Source organism: Lepeophtheirus salmonis, chromosome 10 (genome assembly GCF_016086655.4).
Source record: "Lepeophtheirus salmonis chromosome 10, UVic_Lsal_1.4, whole genome shotgun sequence".
In the NCBI taxonomy this organism is placed as follows: Eukaryota; Metazoa; Arthropoda; class Copepoda; order Siphonostomatoida; family Caligidae; genus Lepeophtheirus; species Lepeophtheirus salmonis.
In genome coordinates, this window is record NC_052140.2 from 20,901,369 (window position 1) to 20,922,145 (window position 20,777).

General features: G+C 32.5%; 1 protein-coding gene across 3 annotated transcripts in view; it reads left to right on the plus strand.

Annotated features, from left to right (window-relative positions):
- Positions 1–20,777, plus strand: part of how (protein held out wings) — a 47,267-nt gene that overhangs the window by 6,842 nt on the left and 19,648 nt on the right. For all 3 annotated transcript variants that reach the window (XM_040720445.2, XM_040720444.2, XM_040720447.2), the window contains exons 2-3: positions 14,104–14,237; positions 18,448–18,564. In XM_040720445.2, the coding sequence (XP_040576379.1) occupies positions 14,104–14,237; positions 18,448–18,564 (251 nt within the window). The remainder of the gene's footprint in view (positions 1–14,103; positions 14,238–18,447; positions 18,565–20,777) is intronic.

Here is a 20,777-nt window from a genome sequence, read left to right on the forward strand (position 1 = left end):
TTTTTGTCATGAGTTATTAAACATACAGCCTTATATTTCATAGCCATATTTTACTCAATTATAAGGTTATTATTCAAATTACTGGGATGGCTTGAGAGAAGAATTTTAACTATAGTTTAGAATTTTCATTTTATATATAATACTTATGTAGGCCCTTTTATGGCTTTTTTTAAATATAATTTGTCAACTTATAATTATCTCATTGTCAAAATGATTTTTTGCTTCTACTAATTTCTTTTTACATAAGATATTTCAAATACAACCCAATATTTCATGGACATAATTCGTTCAATTATAGGCTGATTATTCAAATTACTGGCCGATGGGTTGAGATGCACAAGAATATTTGCTATAGTTATATGACTGTATTTGGACTGGATATTGCCTTTGAGTTTTTTCTTGTTCCTTTAAGTGCAATTTTCAGGCCCTTCAAAGGCTTAATCAGAATAATCTTTGTTGATCGAAAGGAAGCATAATTTTTGTTTTCGTCGAAGAGTACAAATATATATCCAGAGTTAATTTTCGGAATAATTAATTTACTCTTGCTTTGTTTTAACATATGTTTAAATAAGAGACGATTAAAAAAAAAAAAAAACATCCGGATGCCTTTTTGATATAATTTATAAAAAATACTATTCAATTTTTTGCTAAAAAAATTGAAAACTTAAATTTCAAATATACTACTTTTTTTTTAATTTTCTAAAAATCCACAACTTTTCTCAAAAATTTCAAAAATTAAATTTCTATTATAGAATTTAAAAGAATCAAATCATATATTAATATTTTTGGAAACACATTCGAAAAGTTTAATTTAATTTCAAATATTATATTTAAAAAAAAAAATTAAAAATTATATTTCTATTAAAAAAATCAAATTGAATCACATATTAATATTTTTGTACAAAAATTTCAGAAATACATCGTTATTCACAGAAAATTAAATTTTTTGGAGAAACATTCGAAAAATTAAATTTTTCGGGGAAAAAATTTCAAAAATTAAATTTCTAATATAAAATTAAATATTATTTTTTGGATTTTTTTCTTCATAATTATATCTTTATTCACAGAAATTAAGTTTTTCGGGGAAAAGTTTCAAAAATGTTAAATTTTCTAGTAAAAAGACAAAATTGCTTAATTGGGGGAGGTATTTTTTTTTCTTCATAACTTGGCAAAGTAATAAATAGATAAATATCAGTAATAAATAAGAATCTGATTTGCAAATAAAACATTACTTCCCCTTGGGCGATCCTGATTCCAGAAAGAAACACCCGCTTCCAGATTCCGATTAATCATCCTATCACTAGTTCAAATTATTTAAAATACGACTAGTCTGTCATTTGTTAAGAATTCTGTTTTCTTTGTCACTCAAACCCATCAATATTATAGGACAAAGCGTTGTAATAATGATTATAAATAATTAAGGGATAGATGCCATGAGTTTTAAGTATACAAAAAAGTTGTATATTTTATATAAATCCCAACCTCGGGATAAGTATTATTACTCTCTTGTTGTGTGGTCCTCTGACTGCCTATGACAAATTATGCATTTAATATTTTTTTAAATACTTGAATTTGAGAAACTCTGGCACTATTTAGACATAAATATATTAGTGTTGAGTCTCTGTCTCGAACCGAACTTTTATTCTTTTCTGTTCAAACGGATTTTTTCTAATTGTGCAAAAAAACAAACTCATTTATATTTGCCTGTGTCTCTCTCCCTTATTAGTAGGGGTTTGGGCTGACTTTGCTCCTGACAAAACTTTACATGACACTTATTATGTTGTTACCCATTTCCATTCAGTTTTTGCTTTAATAGCGGGATTTACTCACTGATACCCTTTGGTTACGGGACTTGCAATAAATATAGCAATGAGAAAAGCTTAGTTTATTTTAATATTTATTGGTTTAAGTTTAATCTTTATGCCTGTACACTTCTTAGGTTCGGCCGGTTAACCTCGCCGTTACAGGGACTATCTATGAAATCAGGTAGCGAGCTTTAGCTCCTACTGAACTTTATTCTCTGTGGTGGTATTTGTTGGGATAATTTGAGAGTCTATAGTGAGATAGTGCCCTGTATTAGCTATCTTTGATGGGGGTAGGTCTATTGAATTTAGATACACCTACCCTCCTTAGAATCATTCTTATAATTCGTGTCCCCAGTTAGCTTTAACTTAGTAATTAATTTAAAAAAAGGATCCAAATTACTTATTTTCCTTTCGTACTTATAAATAAATAAAGATCTGGAGGTAGAAAACAATCTGACTCGTTCAACTCAAATGAGTTCCTGTTTAGCAGCATTGAATAGTATCCAACAATGATCAAATAATAGTGTCATGGGTCCAAAAAATTGGCAAACTACTATGATGGGATTTAAGGAGGAAAGTTTGCGAGATACAATAAATGTAAAAAAAAAACCCCCATACTATTGTTGATCGGTATACTGATTCTGTAATACCGTAACATAATTAATTATTTAGTCAAATTCGGATAAAGGAAACTGCCATTTTTCCGATAAAAAATGGACCATATCCAGATTTTTCTTATACTATTGTATATAGCGCGGTTTTGTAGCAAATTTTAGAGTTATGTACATGATTAGTAAACTAAATTCGTTCAGTAAAGTATAACGTATCTTTCACATAGATCCCCTTTAACGAGGTCTGTCTAAAAATTTGCCCACCTAACAAAGATACAAGGCATTTTGTGTCAATTTTATCCTCGTATTTTTGAACTAAGTCTCCTTGTAACCCGTTCCAATAGTACAAAGTGTTTTCTCCGCAAAATATTTGTTCACGAGACACTTATTTGAATTGACTTAGGCGCGTCAAATTTTAACACAACCAGCCTTTATATGTCTCCTATTGTTTGAATCTATATAAAGGTTAGACTTTCAAAAATAAATATTAAATACTGGATTTTAAAACTAGTCATTCTAGTGAATTCATCGTATACCAAAAAAATTATGCCGGTCTCAAGCCGGCATCCAACCCTAATAAACATGTATGTAGTTTGCAAAGACTTCTTGTATAAAAAAAAAAATCTCTTTGACAAATGTGTATATAAACATACTTTTTAAGGGAGCTGAAGGTCAGAAAACTGGTTTATCTCTCTTCCACAACGGCTTAATACATACTACCATGATCATTTATTAATAAATTCACAATAATAACTAATCATTCCATCTTTTTTTTTTAGTAAAAAAAAAATATATATATATATATAAGCACATACCATAATATCTTGTTATACAGGTATAGTAAGAGGGGATGTAGATATCTGAGCAATTCATGAGTGTACTGAAAGAAATCTCTTATGTATATCACGTGTGTATTTTTTGGGAGGGGGATCGAAGTCAGAGATATTTATTTGTAATAAATAGGACATTAGACGGGGTAGAAATACTATTTAAGTACAAAGTGTGAGCCCATGTTGGACTCGGAGTAGAATTGAGAAGCGACATCCGGAGTGCCGGTATGTTAATAACAGAAACCGAAAATCAAGATTGTAATTGATTTAAATCAGCTTAGCTGTCCTGAGGTTTCATGAAGATAGCGCCATCTTCAACTTTCATATATTTTTAACTTATTACTATTTTTTTCTTCTCAAGATGTCGTTTTTGATGATAGCACAGAGGATTTAATCGCTTTCCTTCATAGCGTATACACTTTTTTTCCTTTCCTTAGCGGAATTTAACTTGTCAATTGAATTAATGGGGTGAATTTATGGAGTAGTCTGTTTAGTTAGTTATGAAGACAAATTCAATGGCTCTAGAGGAGAAATATAAGTGACCACATCAACCCCTACAAATACGAATGATGTGGTCTTTGTTTCCCAACTTGGTGTATGGCTTTATGTCAGCAAATATGTCGTTCCTCAAAGTAAGCATGTTTTTTTTGGGGGGGAGGGAGGGGGTTCGGATCAAAGTAATAAAAGATAAAGACTGATTGAGAATTGGGTCATTTAGGAAAGAGTATTCTCTGGGAGGGCTTTAGGGTTGGAATGCGTCCTCAAACTATATTAGTTAATTTTAACATACTTTAGGTCATAAAAATGTACTCATTAACTTTGATGAAATTGAGTGTGATATATAGAATAACAGCTGATATTACATTAGTATCAACGCGTATATCTTAAATTGAAAAATAGGAAAACCAAAAGAACAACGTAAAAGCAAACCCATGAATCAAATTCACTAAAACTTTATTAAAAGTTTTAAGAAAATACTTTTTTACAATATTTTAAACAGATTAAAAGCAATTTTGTCAAATTTGTGGTAAGGAAAATCCATTTCATTAACAAAAGGTTAAGATGTATGACTCTAACGGAATGTAGGTTTAAATTTTGAGACTTCTACATCCCTTGTTGTAACTAATCTGTTACAATAATAACATAACTATAGAAAAAATACAAGACACTGTTGATAAAGTAATTATTATTATTATTTTTTTTTTTTGTAAGAAGTTGCTCTTTGCAAAAAAATAAAATATCTGAGAAATGAGATCATAGTTCCATAAAGGAAATCCAATAACTAACTTTTCACAATTGAATGCTTCTGCATGTATGTTTATGTACTGATGACTCATTTGTATTATTTTACTTTTATCTCAAATAGACTTTAAAGGAAGGGGGGGGGGGAGAGTTGGGAAGAGTTACTTTCCAATTATCGATAGGCAAAGAAAAAACCTATTAAATGCTATGATAACAAATAATATTTATTAATTAGGAAGTCGGGTATAAATATGTTGGTCGACCTCTACTTTCTCTTAAATCTATGTTTGTATAAAAGTTTTTTTTTTTTTTGTAGTTTTTTTACATTAGGACAGCCATATTGTACAAGCTATAATTACTATTTTAATTAGCATTAGGTCTAGTACGTTCCTTTCAATTTGTTCTATTATAAAAAATACTTATACATATATCATGGTATACTGTTGCGTCTTGACGAGGGAGAGACACAAACTTATTTATAAGGTGGAGAGATCCAGGATGACTGAGAGACAAATGAGAAGAAGAAATGGCGTTTATAAGATCAAGTGTATTCTTTATAATACAAAACCATACTCGTAATTTATTTACAAAATACACGACTATTTATAATACGTAAAACACAGTACTTTAATACACTAAAGAACATACAAGAAAATAAGAACAAGAAAGTGAAATACATAACATATACTCTTACAAATGAGGTAACTGTGGACTTTCTTCAGGTAAAAAACCCTCTAAGAAAATGGGGATGAACAAACTAAAAAAAAGTATGTTATCCACACGGTAGTGTGACAGTCGGTCAAAGTATTCATCACTTTTTTTTTTTTTTGCTTCCTACGATTACAACTGTCTAACAATCAGTTATGGGTCAGTTAACTTATCTTTTAAACTATTTAAGTTAAAGTTAATTAATTTTTTATAACTAGTTGAATTAAAGTTAATTTCGATTTCTATGAAAATTAACTCGTTCAGCTAAAGTGAATGTCGAGTTGCTTTTTTAAAATAGTTATGTTTAAGTTAATAAACTTTAGATTCAGTTAAATTAACGCACCCAACCTTGCTTAAGTTAAAAATTAATTTTGATATTAAAAAACAACTATTTAAGTTGGTCCATTGAGAGATTTATCAAGGCTTTATAATAAAGATTATTCTGTCAGTCTCTCTGCCTGAAATTTTCTCCACTTCCAAATGGAGGATCAAGAAAAAAAAAATAATTACAGATTCAAGTTACTACAAAAATGAAAGTCAAAGACAGCTAAAATTTTAGATTTTTGAGTTTCTATCTAATTTTAAACTATATCTAAAATAATAAAAATATCTGAGAAAATATAAAAACGACATTTTCTACGACACTGAAAAAATATCCTTTTGATCGCGATTTGATGTGGAATGACACAGTTGAAAAGTCTAATAGAACAAATATGATCGAAACAATGTTTAACTTAATCATTGGAGAACTAACGGCTACTTCAAGATGTTTTTTTTTAGTATTTCAACTTGGAATAACAAAATAAATGTAACTTTAACTTAAGTTAAAATTAAGATAATGGAGTTTGAAAAATTAACAAGTTAAGTGAAAAGTTAATTTTGATAAATAAAAAACTAACTAGTTAGGTTGAAGTTAAATTAACGCTGACATAATACAAGTTACAACTTGTACAGAAATTTTATTTGTATACACAACTTACTTAACGCCAAAGGAATCTATAATGATTTTTCTCAAAATGGACTGTGGACTACATTTCTCTGACGAGTTATCGTCCATTTCTATTAATAAATTATTCTTATTACCCTATTAGTTGGGTCGCAAATTACACTTAAATTCGACAAAATGGATCGTTATAATAATGGAAAAAGTCTCTTAAATAAAGGTTCTAAAGTGTACTCAACAATCTCGAGTTTCTTAACTCATCCAACAAATTTGAATGCGTAGCCTATAACTGACTCATATATATATATACAAAGTAAATACATAAATTGGCATTTACTCCTTTTTTTGAGTTGCGTTCCAGATTGTTTGATGTTAGCACACCACATTTAACACTCAAGATTCTATTTCAATTAGCTAACACTTGCCAAAAAAGAATAATAATTGAATACAATTCCCTTAAACACAATGATACTTTATATGAACATATTTATTTTTTTATAAAACTGTTAACTCAACTCACTGTACATATTTTGTATCTACGTAGAACATTATGGATCACAAATAATGTCCTTAGTCAAATGCAAATTTTTTTGAAAACATGAAATGGGTTCAAAAACTGCATTTTTTTCTCCATTATAATCAGTGGACCATCAACGCTCTAAAGCATTACATTAATTGTATTCTTCAACTAATTATAATTATGATGAATCCGTTTAGGAGAGGCCCAAAATTACACTCACAAGGTCACAAAAATTCCTTGTCGTAATCTAAAGGTATAATAGGATATATTATTCGGCCCAAATAATGTCTCATAAATTAAATTAATATTTTAAACTATAGACAATACTATTCCCATCCCAAAAATTTAAACACAAAGCCCGATGTATGTTCATGAAATATTAGTGCGGTTTGTTTTTCAACTTTTTCCGAATTTTGATTACGGTGCGTGCGGAAAAGTTGTGATATAGTATGATCATTACATATGCAAAATTGTATTCTTCTAAAGATAACTTAATGTTATTGTTATTTGAACATAATGATTGTAATAATAACATTAGACACGTCGTTACTTTTACTATACCGGGTTGTCCCTAGAAATCTGAACATTTACTAATTCAATAATTAATGAAGATTGAATGATTGAAATTAATTCATATTTATGTATATTTACGCATAAACAATTCTAAACTAAGCTGAGCTCTCTAGCTTACGTACAAGTCGAGAAAATGACACTTGAGCGTGATCGAAGAATTTCCATTCGCACACTCCTTTACGGTAGGAAACTCCGACGGAAGTATCAAAGGCGTCTCTCATGAATCAATGAACACACTTAGTACCACAATGCACTCTGCCATATCCTTGACCTTTGTGGCCTCTGGTAGCAAGACATACCCTCTGGTGTGGTTTCCGTTCGGGTACAGGCTCACAGGATCCGACTATGTGACTGACTTGTAGGATAACCTTTTGCCGTGATTGCAAGAAAACTATTTTGATGGAAGTATAGTTTTCCAGTAGGATGATGCACCTGCCCACACCTCAGAAAAGGCACAGAATGGTTGGCGAACAACATTACTTTCTAGCCCAAACACTTATGGGCCGCATACACCCCTGATGCCAACCTCCTTAACTACATCTTTTATGCACATATCGAGGAGAAGGCATTCAGTGACTGTCATCCAAAGGCCAAGGCCTTCAAAGCCACTGCCATTTAGCACTGGGATGTCATGACAGAGGACTATATCTGCAATGGGTGCAAGGCCTTCTGACGCCGCCTGGAAGCCAAATTTCCGCCCTTGGAGGCTCAATTAATGATTAAGAGAGCTCAAACACACATCTATTTATAGTATTAAAATGGTCTTTGTGCCATCCTTGCTTTTCATCTGATGGATGTCCCAATATTTCTGACTTTACTAATTAAGTCTTTAGATATCATATTCTTCATTTAATGACTGTCAAGTTAATGGAACTTTATTTCTTGGTTATTACCCTGAGTTTAAGATTATTTATTTATTGACTCTTTATATAATAGTGACGATTAGTGTACAATCAGTTCTGATTTATATGGTCTGTCAGTACTAGAACTGATATAAAAAAATAAGAATAAAGTTGAGTGGCGTCTGGAGGCACCGAAATTTATATGTTTCAGGACTCTACTGGACGATACTGATATTATAACACTAGGAACGATGCGTAGCAAAAATTAAAAGGAAATTATTTCAGTTTGAAGGTCCAAATAGGACTACATAATTTATATCTTGGATCGTCATTTACGAAAAAAAAAATCATAAATTTTTTATTCGAGGTCATGTTTGGTTAAGTTTCGTCATGTAACATTATGTATTAGGGACTGACCAAGGATGATAATTATGTTTTGTCTATTTTTGCAAATAAATATTTTAATCATATTCATTAAAATACCAATTACGGATGGTATGATTTGAGGATGACCTTTTCTTGTGTCATGTGTGAGTTGTATTCTCTGTCGGTGGAAGTGAAAGTATATAGATATGCTATCAAAATTATGTTTCTTTTTTTATCTGAATAAACTGTCGTAGAAAAACCACAAATATTAATGTCAAACAACACACTATTTACTCTCTACAGGCGACAACATTAATGTCTTTTTTTTTTGTGGTTAATTGCTTTACTTAACTCTCCGCCGTTACTTTTTCTTGAGATGGAATAGGTTAAAGTAATGATTGCTGTTTAATATTTATCATAATTGATTGTTCAATTTTTGGTATAATTTAAAGAGAAATCAATATCCTCAAAAGATGTTTTTCTGTTAAGTTTTGCCTTCTATCAGTATTGGGTGTTTTAAACGTACTAAAAGACCCTTCCACGTCCACATTAGTAGTTGGGGAGATCTTTAGTAGTCATGTTGAACGGAGGCCTTACATCATTACCCCTAGTGTTGTGTTAGTCATTTTTTATTCTGTCCAATTCAGTCTTAGGACCGTTCATTAAGACTCTCTGTCCTTTGGACTCTCAGTACTAGAACTGATTAATAGAAATTTGAGTGACATTATTAAGGACGAAATTCTAAATTTTTAAGACGTAGGACTGAACTGGACCGGAGTGGATTTTCCCTCCCAAAAATATCTTCAAAGAATCATCAAAGCTGTTGTGTTATCTTACTATTATATACTTTTTCTTAATTTTTTTATATCAATCAAAATAAATGTTCAACTTTCATACAAAAAACAATGGAAGGAGCCATGATTTGACGGATGGAGATATTGCTCACGAATCCTAAGTTTATTAATTAGTTTCAGACTTACTAACAAATTCTATAGTTAAATATAGAGTAATGCTGGATTTCTGGGGTATAGCAGAACCGAAAACTCTGTTCCGGTTCTATATAATTAAGAATAACTGTAGAGGATCGAAACCCCGGTTTTGATATTGATTCGGTATCACATATTTTCATGAGTTAGGATCTTTTTGTAAGAATGAAAGAGATGATAGGCATGGATTATGCTTTGTTCTCAATATATTCATAATGTGGCCAGTCAAAACAAAAACAAGCTAGAAGGATTTTTGTTAAAATTAAGTGGATTTGTATATTTTTATTCTTTGACAAATAATAATAATAATTTTGTCTTATTAATCCTTTGGAGTCGTCGGAAATTGCAGGCCTTTAAGTAGCAAAAATTCAGTATCACGATGAAAAAAGAAGAAAATGATGGATATATTTTTTAAAAAAAAAAAAAAACCAATTTTTTAGGGAGTCAAATAATGCTTCATAGATCAAACAAAACTTTCAAACTTTAGGTAACATTCTTGTGTATCTCACCCCATCCCAGAAGTTTGAATAATACGCTTATAATTGACCAAAATATGTGAAGGAAAATTGGGGTTATCTTCTTGATTTTTGCAGAAGATTGTTTTTCTGTTTTGTCATCACAGATTCCAAGTTTTAAAAAAAAAGTTAGGCATATTTATATTAGCCCTAGGCCTTGCTCACAGTAGTAAAAATAATTCTGGGTGGAGGGTTGCGAAAACATTTTACACATGATATTTATATAAACGTATCTTAAATTCCCCCCTTTGTTAGAAAATGGTGATCAAATCTACCATCCAAATGCAGGTGTACAGTTTGAGAAACACTGCTCGGGTGGATTGTTAATCAATCTTAGGTTAACCACCCAGGTGTAATGTCTGTAAAATTGTACTTCTAAGGAAGTGAGTAGATATAGTAGTATCGAATATTTGAAGAATGTCACCTTATACACCTTGTAGAAGTACACATTTAAAATAAAAACATGTGTACATATATTGAAGAGGAGCACCCAACAACGAGTCCTCATATTGACTGACTACATCATTTCCTCTCACCATGGTCTCCTTCATTCATCATAACATGATGTATTTGTATTGAATTATACAAAAGATATTAAACTTTTCATCATACCTACTAGTATGGCATAATCTATCTACTTTTTGTGATTCATGCATAGGTCGTATTATTAGTCATTAGTAGAGTTGAATCAGACTTAGGACTTATTTTGTGTTCGTCCTTATTTATTCGGTCTCAGAGACAGACTGAGAGTATTAAATTAAATTGTATCAATGAATATTTAGTAATTAGAATGACCAATGTCGTAGGTACCTCCACGAAGTATCCACTTTTATAAGTAGAAAGAGAGATATATCTACATGCCACGCCATTTTCTTTTGTTACCTATCCTTGTTCTAGTGACATTGTGTTTTTATCCAGCCATTCTTTTTATCTACTCTTGACCTAAGGAAGATAAATAATGTAACTTATTTTTATGTGAAAAAGTGGCTTGGATATACATTATCTCGTGTTATCTTGGTTATGAGTTTCGTAGCACTCTGTCCCTGAATGATTTTCTAATCAATTAATATTTTTAATGATGTTCATCCCATCTCTGAGGAGACGAACAGGAGACTCAAATGCGGATAAACTAAAGTACTTATGTAAATAACTCATTTCGAGGCAACCCGTGGTTGATTAGAGCCTGTATTTGATAGATCATAAAGGGTCATCTGTTTTTTTTTTGGAGGAATATACATCACTATTGATTGAAGAGAGATGAAAATTTAAATTTAAAAATAAACGTACAGAACGAAATTGTTGGCGCTAGCTGTAGATTTGTACGCATAAATAAGGAAAAAATCTTCATTTTCATGAATTCCAATGAAGTGATTACTTAAAAATGTAGAGAACGTTGACTATATCCCTACTTTCTATATCTGGATTTGATTGTATATAGCACGGATTTGTAACGAATCCTAAGAGTTACATCAACAATGAGTAAACTGAATTCGTTTAATAAAAAAGTTAAGTATATTTTATGCACGAATATGATTTGCATTTATTATTAACTTAGGCCTAGTTTAAATAGAAAAGATGGGGGACAATTACACACAGTAAGGAACGGCTGCATGAGGCGGATTACCGCATCTATCACGTGTGTACACTAGTGGCATGTCTGTCCATATTTAGGACTCTAGTCCGGTCCCATCAAGTCCGGTCCAGTCCCACTTGTTGGTCCTTCAAGAAGGTGAAATCGATCCCTTGTGACGTTCATGAGATTGTTTTTCCTCTTTTTAATTATTCCCCTATGTAATACTAAATTAAATAACCAATATGTTCGTATTATATTGTATTTATTATATGTGAGATATGTGCTGTAATAATCTTGATAAATATTTAATGCATCTTATTTGGCTTAATAAACCAACGATATTTTTATAAAAAAAATCCAAGGACCGACAGTTTTAAGCACCAGTCCTGTGGACTGACGGTCTTAAAGATCGGTTACAAAGGCTGACGGTCCTAAGGACCGGCCCTAAGACTATACTGGACCGAATAAATAACTACCGACACACCACTAATGTACACTGTACGTAATAGTCCGTCTTTACTTAATTCTTGATATTTCTTGAGTTTCATTTTTTAATTTATTGACAAGAGTCGATCCTTAGCGACTTAGTTCGGTTCAGTTTAACTTGACACAACACTAAGATTAGAAGAAACAGAATTGCATTAGGTTTTATATCAGTATTTTGTTTGTTTTTTTAAATGAAGGTTTCCCTTCAGGTAGAAATAATCAGATTTTTTTTTTTTTTTGGGTTGTTGAACTTATTAAATTTACTTATGAATTTCATTCTATAAGCTTTTTTGCAGTGATTGTTCTGGGATGTGTATAGATAGTTTAATGACAATAATAATTAGTCAAAATGAAGAATGTCTGATTATTTAGATATTCATTGCGTTTAAGGAGTTTATTTTTGACAAAGTAATGACCAATCATAATACATATTTTTGATTGTATCAAGATGATGACTCTCTATGTTGTTTCTCTTTTTTCAAGCAGGTAGATATCATATTTATGTCACATACCTGGATGACGATAATTACGACTCAATTCCATACCTTGAACCGTTTTTTAGCATTCATGGGCGGCATGAACCTCCCCTTCTCTCCCCGTTATTTATAAATTACTTACGGAATTACAAATCTGTGGCTATACTTTTAATAATTCAATAAGACATTAGTACAGATGACTATTATATATTATGTCCTGTACATGTGGTAACTTGCATTCAATTAAGCCAATTGTATGTACAAGTTACACATTAAAGTACTTGGACAGAGTGTGTAAGGGAAAATGCATCATGCATTAAAACTTAAATAAATTCCAAACAAATGAACGTAGGGTCATGGCACATAGTTTGTTTGAAAGAGCAGTCTTGAGTCAATTTTGCGTCAGTTTCGTGATGTCGTCGAAGAAACGTAGAGTGCTTGATTTTCTCACCGGTGCTTTTTAAATGTTGGACATTACTTGAACCAAAAAAAAAAATGTTTGGATGAAGTAACACCTCAAAAACACCATCTCCAATGTTATGTATGGGGTTGGAAATATGACATATGCCTTTGGAGTCTTTCTCTGCTAAGTGACAGTCTCCTACCCTTAGGGGTCAGCACTGAAAATGTGTCGTGTATTGGGTCTTCCAGCACTACAATGTCCGAAATATACGCCCCTATCCATGTTAAGATCATGGGTATGCCTTGCCAGTCTCAGGAACTTAATCCATTAGAAAATCTTTCTCTGTGGACAAACTTACAACATCAGCAAGGGATCAACACTTGCATCCTTTACTGTATATATTATAGGGCCACCCTCCCCTCTATATACTTTTTTCAATATAAGTATTATCGGCCTTTTAATGGTGAGTTCTCCGGTTAGGTCTCGGTCTTCCCCCAATAGCAATGCCTCGATTAGTTATATGATATATATACTTGTAAAGTTAAAAATACGCTTATTTCTAAGCGTGTGAAGATACTATCGTATAATTTGCTTGTACAAGAATGCCCAGAGATTCAAATAATGTAAAACGCTGTTATCTTTAATAAAAGAGTAACCGAAAATTGAGATACCTTAGCTGGTAATACGTACAAACGCCAGTCCGTATCCAGCAATGATATAAGTAGTTATGAAAATCTGGTGTGTTTTTTTTTTAGCTAGCCCGTTAATTTGTAATTGGTAATACAAGGAAGGAATTTTTTTTCTTAGCAGTTGTTAGTATTATTTTATTCCTAAGTAGTAAACATCTTTTTCTAAAGTTCAAAACCTGATTGAACATTCCTGTGTGTTCATAAAAGACGGAGGGTAGCCCTGAGGATTTGTTCAGGAATTATCATTGGCCATCCTTTTTGGAATCAGAGTAACATTGGGAATTAACATATGAGTAATTCCAGCAAATGTCAATTTTTGTATTCTTTTCTCCTTCCTCCCTTGTCACAGCTGACTGTAGCTGATCAAATGAAACGCCATGAGGATGATTCTATCTCTCCTCCTAAACATTGACTTGCCCATTCTACACTGGATATAAGCTTTTCTAATACTACATACAAAACGATTACAATAATGATCATTAATAATAATTAATGAATTAATCTTAATTTTGTATGTTTTTTTTTCATTTTTCAGAAATAAGTAAAGTGCGAGGCAACTTGTTTCAAATCAACGGCGCAGCAAAGGAACCTCTGGTCCTTCCGGATGGCGTCGGACCTCCAATAACGCAATCAGAAAAAGTATATGTTCCCATCAAAGACTACCCAGATGTAAGTATACATATTCATGTGTTATAGGTGAACAACTCGAATAAGAGGGAGGCTTATCAATACCTACATAAATTAAAACCCTTTTTTTTTTCTAAATGCCTAAATTGGGAACAATGATTTTTTTTTTTTTTTTTGTTAGGAGTAGTACGCCCTTCATGAACTGAGTATAGAGGGGAAAAAAGGCGGAGGTAGTCCGCCTTAATTATTATAGTGTACCACGCATTCAACGATATAATGATTACATTAATTATAAACATATAATATATATATATTAATTAGTTTTTTTGTGACTCAACTTTTAAAATGTAGGAGTTAAAGGTCATATCAAAGCTATAGAACAAGGTGGCTAATCAAAGATCACGTGGTGAAAATTTGTCCAAATATTGAGTATACACACTTGAATATTACTCTATTACAAGTGCTGTGTCGATCCGAATTTATTCGGTCCAGTCCTGTCTTAGGGCCGGTCCAATGATACCTTGAGATCAGTCCTTTGGACAGTCTGTACAGGAACTGATTAAACAAAGAAGAAACACAGTGGGGTGACGTCATCAAGCACTGAACTTTATAAGTTTGAGAAGATTTGTATTAATAGTTTTATACTTATCAAAGGCGTCAGTAGGGTTTTTTTTTTTTTTAGAATAGGCATAAAACTTAGTATTTTTGAGAATATTTTGTTACAAAAAAATCCCCCCTAATATAATTCTCCGGACGCCCTGAATAGGATTTGGATAGAAACTCAAGCTAAGAAGCGGCCTTTTACCACTTTGTTATATAGCTTTGAGTTACATATTTCAATAATTAAATTAATTCCTTGACTGTATTTACACTAGTTCTGAGACTCGGTCCAGCACCAATTTTTTTTTTCCTGTCGGTCTTAAGGGATTTTTTCTAGACCGATTTGGACCGATTTTATGGTCAGAACCGTGGTCCCTCATTAATTTTTTTTGAAAGAAATCTCAAAAGTACACGATATGTTCTAGAATGAATACTGTATACATATAAGAGACGACAGGGATCAAAATTCATCCGAGCTATCTCTGTTTAAACTTCGTATAACGTATCGTATGTACTTGAAAAAACAGCTGATGTCATGTTATAAACAGTTTATCTTTAAAATCGGTCTAGACTGAACTTTTCCTTTGGACCAGTCTGGACCGAATTAATTATTTTTTGTTGGACCGAACTAATTCGGTCCAACAAAAAATATAACTGCCTCAGACAAGTTTAGGATTTCCAGACTGAAACCCAACTGTAATATACACTATTCATCATCATTTAAAAGGAGGAATGGAAGTGATTGGATCAAAACTAAGTGTAAATAGTATAAATGAATTAAGTTGAAAGTTGTTTTGCCTTAATATGCCTCATTAAACACTCTACTGCACTCTAATTCATTATTTGAATGACACGCAATTCATTCTTCATTTTACTATGTTTATGAGAAGTATAATTTTACATTGATGTGTATGTAGAGATATACTATAAGGGTTTGATTGACGTCACAAATTGCGCCCTGTGGTTCTATTTATTAAATAAAAAATCATCAAATCCCTTTTAAAATTAAAGAAAAAAGACTTAAATAACGCACGGGCTGAAAAGTCCGGGCTTAACAAAGAAAAAAAAAGTGTAGTTATCTCCTCTAAAATGAGCTTTTTTAATTTATTCGCCTCAATGAACGGAGTCCTCATAACTCTTTTCAAGCCATTGCTTAGTTTGAACGATATTTTTTTTCGTCAAGAAGAATCTTGTAAATTTAAACCCCGAAATGGTTTTTGATCCTTTGTTTTGGAAGGAACAAAAGTACACTTTGCACATACTAAGGAATAGATAATCATGAATTTTTGACAGCTGTCTGTTGAAGGCTGGTGCACTGACTTTTCAGCCCATATTGAGTACTACTTGATTCCAATGATACGCTAGTGATATTTGAATTTAATCAAAGTAATGTATGCATAAAATCCTAATGAAATGTCTATATTTGTACAACTGTCTGTTTTGGATCGACTAGGAAAGATAAAAGTAGGATAATTACAGATAAATATCTGATTCCAGCAAGTGTAATAGTGCATTTATTGCCAACGCTATCCAATAACATACCGGGTGCGGTGAAAAAATCTTTACACTTTTAATCTAAACTTTATGAAGATGTATTTCAGCAATCAGTTGTAGTAATAGGGTATGTCAATAAAAATATAAATAACTAATATGATGTATTGGCTACACTATTCATCGATGTAGCCCCCCTTGGTAGCAATTCTAGGTGGCCACGGACGTCCTTGCACCCATTGCGGATGTAGTTCTCAGACATGGCATTCCAGTATTGGTTGACGGTGTCATTGAGGTTGTTGATATTTGGGTGACGGATCGTGCAGACCTTGGACTCAACATGTATCCAAAAAGTGAAGTCCAATGGGTTGGCATCCGATGAGTAGGGGAACATCCTGTTGGAACACCATGTTCATGTCCTAGTAGTTGGTCTGAATCTCCAACTGCTTTGCAATCTCCGTTGGTTGAACGCCAGTGTCCAAAAGTGCGCGGACCGAAATTCATTGGTCACGTTCAGATAGCATTTTCTCTGTTTCTAAGACACCTGGGAAGATCTAGTTGTTGTTTTTTTGCTGCTTATTTTTAGTATTTGACGAGAACAATTTTACTGCATTCACAAAAACCTAGATTTATGTAGCAAAAACAAAGTGTAAATATTTTTTCGCCGCACCCGGTATTTGCAATACAAATAAGGGTCTGATATATTTATAATAAAGATAAAAGTTAAATGAATTTTTGATAGCCTTACTTGTCAGTGCCATTTGAGAGTCCTCAATACACGTCATATAAATTTAAAAAAATGGTTATTTATTCCTCTTTCAGAATGGTGACGTCAATAACAAGAGTGCTGACGTCACTACATTCATAATTGTAGGGATGAAACGTTCTCAAAATTTTAATATTCTCTCCTAAATTATAAGAACGCGTCCGACTCGGACGCAAAATCCTTCCCATATAACAACCTTTGAAAAATGAGGTGGTAGGCCTGGTACCCTCTGCAGATGTAGTCCTCTGTCATGCTGCCCCAGTTCTGGCTGACAGTGGCTTTGAGGGAGTTTGGATGACAGACCAAACAGGCCTTCCCCTTGACATGTCCAGTGTAAAATCCCAAGATCTCTTGCATGGGCTCTCATGGACTTGGGGGGATTGGCTTTGGCTGTTTTCTTCCACTACTCTGGGGCCAGTTGGCCTTTTAAGAGACCCCTTCTTCATTTCCAACGGTTCGTACTTGATGACGGGTTAGACGGTGTTCCTGTAGGCCCCCAACTGCTTGGAGTGCGCAAATGGAAATTTGTCGATCACGAACAAGTCTCATTTTCTCGACTTGTTCGTAAGCTAGAGAGTTCAGGTTTGTTTTGATTTGTAACGAATTGTTTATTCTTTAACATATCGAAATATGAATTCATTTGAACCATTTAACCGTCATTAATTATTGAATTAGTAAGTGTTTAGAAAATCAATGGACCAACCGGTATTAGTCAATAATTTTTGAGAATTCTTCAGGGCTGAAAGGGAGGTAGTTACACCAATCAATGTTCAGAACATTGATTAGGAGAAAAGGAGCAGGCACATGAACAGCTGACATCATAATTCAATGTAAATTTTTTGTATTAGCGAGTTAACTCCGTGTTCAAGGATGACTAATAGGGACTACGGGGTTGTCCAGGCCCACTTGTTGGTTCTAAGGACAGATGGGGCCAGTCCGAAGACTTGACTTGACTAGACCAAGTAAATAAAGACCAATAGTAGTTGTGCTTCCACTTTGTTTACGCTCTTTTCCATGTCCCCCTCGATTGTAAATGTTACAAAATGGAGGAATTTTTTTGACACCATTTAAAGTAGTAACTAGTTTGTAAGCAGATCTCAAACATAATAGGTGAAAAGGGGAAGTAAAAAAAAAGGTGTTAATACGTATACTTAGCATGATTGAGCCTCTCTCTTCATCTATTATTAGGCTGATGTAATTTAATCTTTTTCATTTTACAATAAGCCTCTTTTTGTATTTTGAAAGGTTTCTTTTAGTCAAAATATAAATATATGACTTTTAAACATTCGACACTCTATATAGAATAATTTCTTCTTACTTAATATTCAATTCTTGACGTTATTAAAAGCCCCGATATTGTATAACTTAATGCCTATTATTGTGTTTGCCTTTCAGTTTAATTTTGTGGGACGTATCCTGGGTCCTCGCGGAATGACAACAAAACAATTAGAGCAAGAAACTGGTTGTAAGATCATGGTTCGAGGGAAGGGCTCAATGCGAGATAAAAAGAAGGTAAGGAAGAGCATGCATCATGCATGTAGACTCTAAAATATTTGTACATTAATTAATTCTTCTTCTTGACGATATTGATAAGGACTAATTATAACCTGTAAAATCTTATAGAAAATCATGAAACAAAGACTTGAGTGTACACAAACAATATTTAGGATTTTCTTTACAATATGTAAAAAAAAAAAAAAAAAAAAAAGTGTTCATTTTTAGTACAGAATGGATTTGTAAGTAAACAAATGCTGTGGTTTGTTATTAAAAAGTTGTTATTATTTTTTGTATGGTTTTGATTGATGTAATACTATTAATATTAATTAATTAATTATGTTTCTTAATAGGTATTATTTATACGTCATTATTGATTAATCCTTTGCACCTTTTGAGAGATTTCTTTTCGATTTACATGTTTTTTAAAATTGCTTAAAAAAATACTAGTGTTGGATTCGAGTTTGAGCTTTTGAGTTCTGTGTCGAGTTCGTTCGAGTTGGATTTTTTGAAAATTTCCACATAATATGCAGGCCTCTCAAATATTTTTTTTTATTAATCCTACGTCCTGACTTCATTTAACCCCCCTCATAATTTTTCAATTGTGTTTTGATAAATTAAAATAATAAATGGATGCTTACAAAAAAAATAATATATATAATAGATCACCTTGATGATGCAGGGATGGGTGTTTTATATTCATTGACGCTGTACTGTATTTGCACGGGTGGAAGTGAGGGGCAATTTTGACAGAATGTTTTTCTTATAAATGCCGGATTAGAAAAAAATCCTTTTTTTTAGAACAGGCAAAAAACTTTTTATAGTTAATTTTTTTTTTTGGGAAGAGTCTAAATTTAAAAGAATAATCATTTATTTTGAAAATTATTAAATGATACATTATTTGGTGCAGACCAGGTTAATAGAAATACAAGGTTATATCATAATCCGTCTACGGCTAATGTTTGACTTCCACCACGCTTTCATATTGACGTCATAGAAGATGAGTGGTTCCGTGTTTTGTCAATATCTGTTTTTCCTGCCTAGGAGTCCGTACATACATCAGATTGAAAATTCTAGCAAGCCCGATTACATAATGGTCTAACCTGGTATTTTTATTAACCTTGGGTTCAGTCAAGCCTTAGGGCCGATCCTATCGGCCTTTGGATCCCAAAAAAAAAAATGTATAGGATTTTTAAAGCTCAAAAAGATAAATGAGAGCATTGCACGTATCACGCTTATCATAATTTAATTATAAGGCGCTCCATGACGTCATGAGGGATTGATTCCACCTTCTTTAAGGACTGACAAGTGGGACTGGATTGAACGACGGTCCTCGTTTCCAAACAAGGACCGAACCCAGGGGCGTCCGCAGAGGCTGTAGTCCCTCTCCAAATTAAGGAGTCTTGTCTTTCTTGGCCAGCAGTCAGTACGCTACATCAAATTGATAATTATAACTATAGTAACGTCATAGAATATGATTGGTTGTGTGTTTTCTGATGAAGTTACATTGGAGGATAATTTATTAAACACTGTAGTTTAAAATTCCTTCACCTCATTAAGGCAAATACAAATATTCATAAATTTAATCCAACGTGGCGTCAATTTGTAACTTTGTGATTCTAAAACAGTCTTTTGAATGATAAATGCAATGTGGGGTGTGAGATTGATTGGAAATGCGTGCATATCATGCCAATTTTGTGAGACTTGAGTGGGCAGTAAAAGGGCAATTTCAATTACGGCTAGTTTGTAATGTTTGGGAATTGGTAAGGAAATGCCCTCTGCAAAATTTCATTTTCCTACGATGTCATCTTTAGGTAACACATCTAGTTTAAAGTTTGGGAGGGAACAAAAGTTGTTTAGGTCGTCAGTTAAGATTGAGATACAGTAACAATCCTTATTTTAGAGTAATTAAGCATAATATGCTACAATTTTAATTCTATTTTTGCTCAATAGGCAATTTTAGGAAGAAAAAAAAACAACTTTGTAAATACTTTTTATTCGTTAGAAAATTGTCTATCAAAACTATTTTACGTAAAATAATTAAAAATGTATTCGTAGTAACTTTATTCACTAAGTAAGAATGTTTGCCTTGTATCATAATTTGATCGATATGTGTGCGACCTCTTGATGACCTCGTAGGATAATGCAGTTTTGCATAGTTAATTTCCATACCATATGACAACTCCTCCGAATTACTTGGAATCGAAATTCGAAAGAAAGTGAAAATCAAA